General features: G+C 36.2%; 1 protein-coding gene across 1 annotated transcript in view; it reads right to left on the reverse strand.

Moving 5' to 3' along the window:
- The window catches only part of LOC119581785 (sterol regulatory element-binding protein cleavage-activating protein-like), a gene marked incomplete in the record, with an annotated part of 28708 nt that overhangs the window by 18880 nt on the left and 9430 nt on the right, over positions 1 to 398 (reverse strand). Inside the window, 1 exon segment of the mRNA XM_037929914.1 lies at positions 213 to 337. Coding sequence (XP_037785842.1) covers positions 213 to 337 — 125 coding nt within the window.

Below are 398 nucleotides of genomic sequence, written 5' to 3' on the forward strand. Positions count from 1 at the left end.
AGCCACATCAGCACTTGTATTCAAGACTGCTACCATGAAATGAACTTCTTAGAAGGTGAATAATTTCCCACACTTCATTTAGGCTACCTAGCATTCATCCAATTTTTAGGTTAAATACACACAACTCATTAAAAATACAAAACTGTCTTTAGTACTCAATATTATTTTTATCTTCCTTTCTAAATAATAAAAGTACCAGAAGAGTTACTCACTTATTGCTGAGTTGGTAATCACTGACCACTTGAGCAAGGTGGAAGACGGAAGAGAGAGGACCACGATATCCATCGCTGACCGTCAACCCCTTCTGCCACGGCACAATACCACTTCGGACTACAATCTACAAACAAAAATACATGAGTAAAATAGAGAATCATCTTGCTTATTAAAAGTAATGTTTT

Source organism: Penaeus monodon, chromosome 15 (genome assembly GCF_015228065.2).
Source record: "Penaeus monodon isolate SGIC_2016 chromosome 15, NSTDA_Pmon_1, whole genome shotgun sequence".
Classification (NCBI taxonomy): domain Eukaryota; kingdom Metazoa; phylum Arthropoda; class Malacostraca; order Decapoda; family Penaeidae; genus Penaeus; species Penaeus monodon.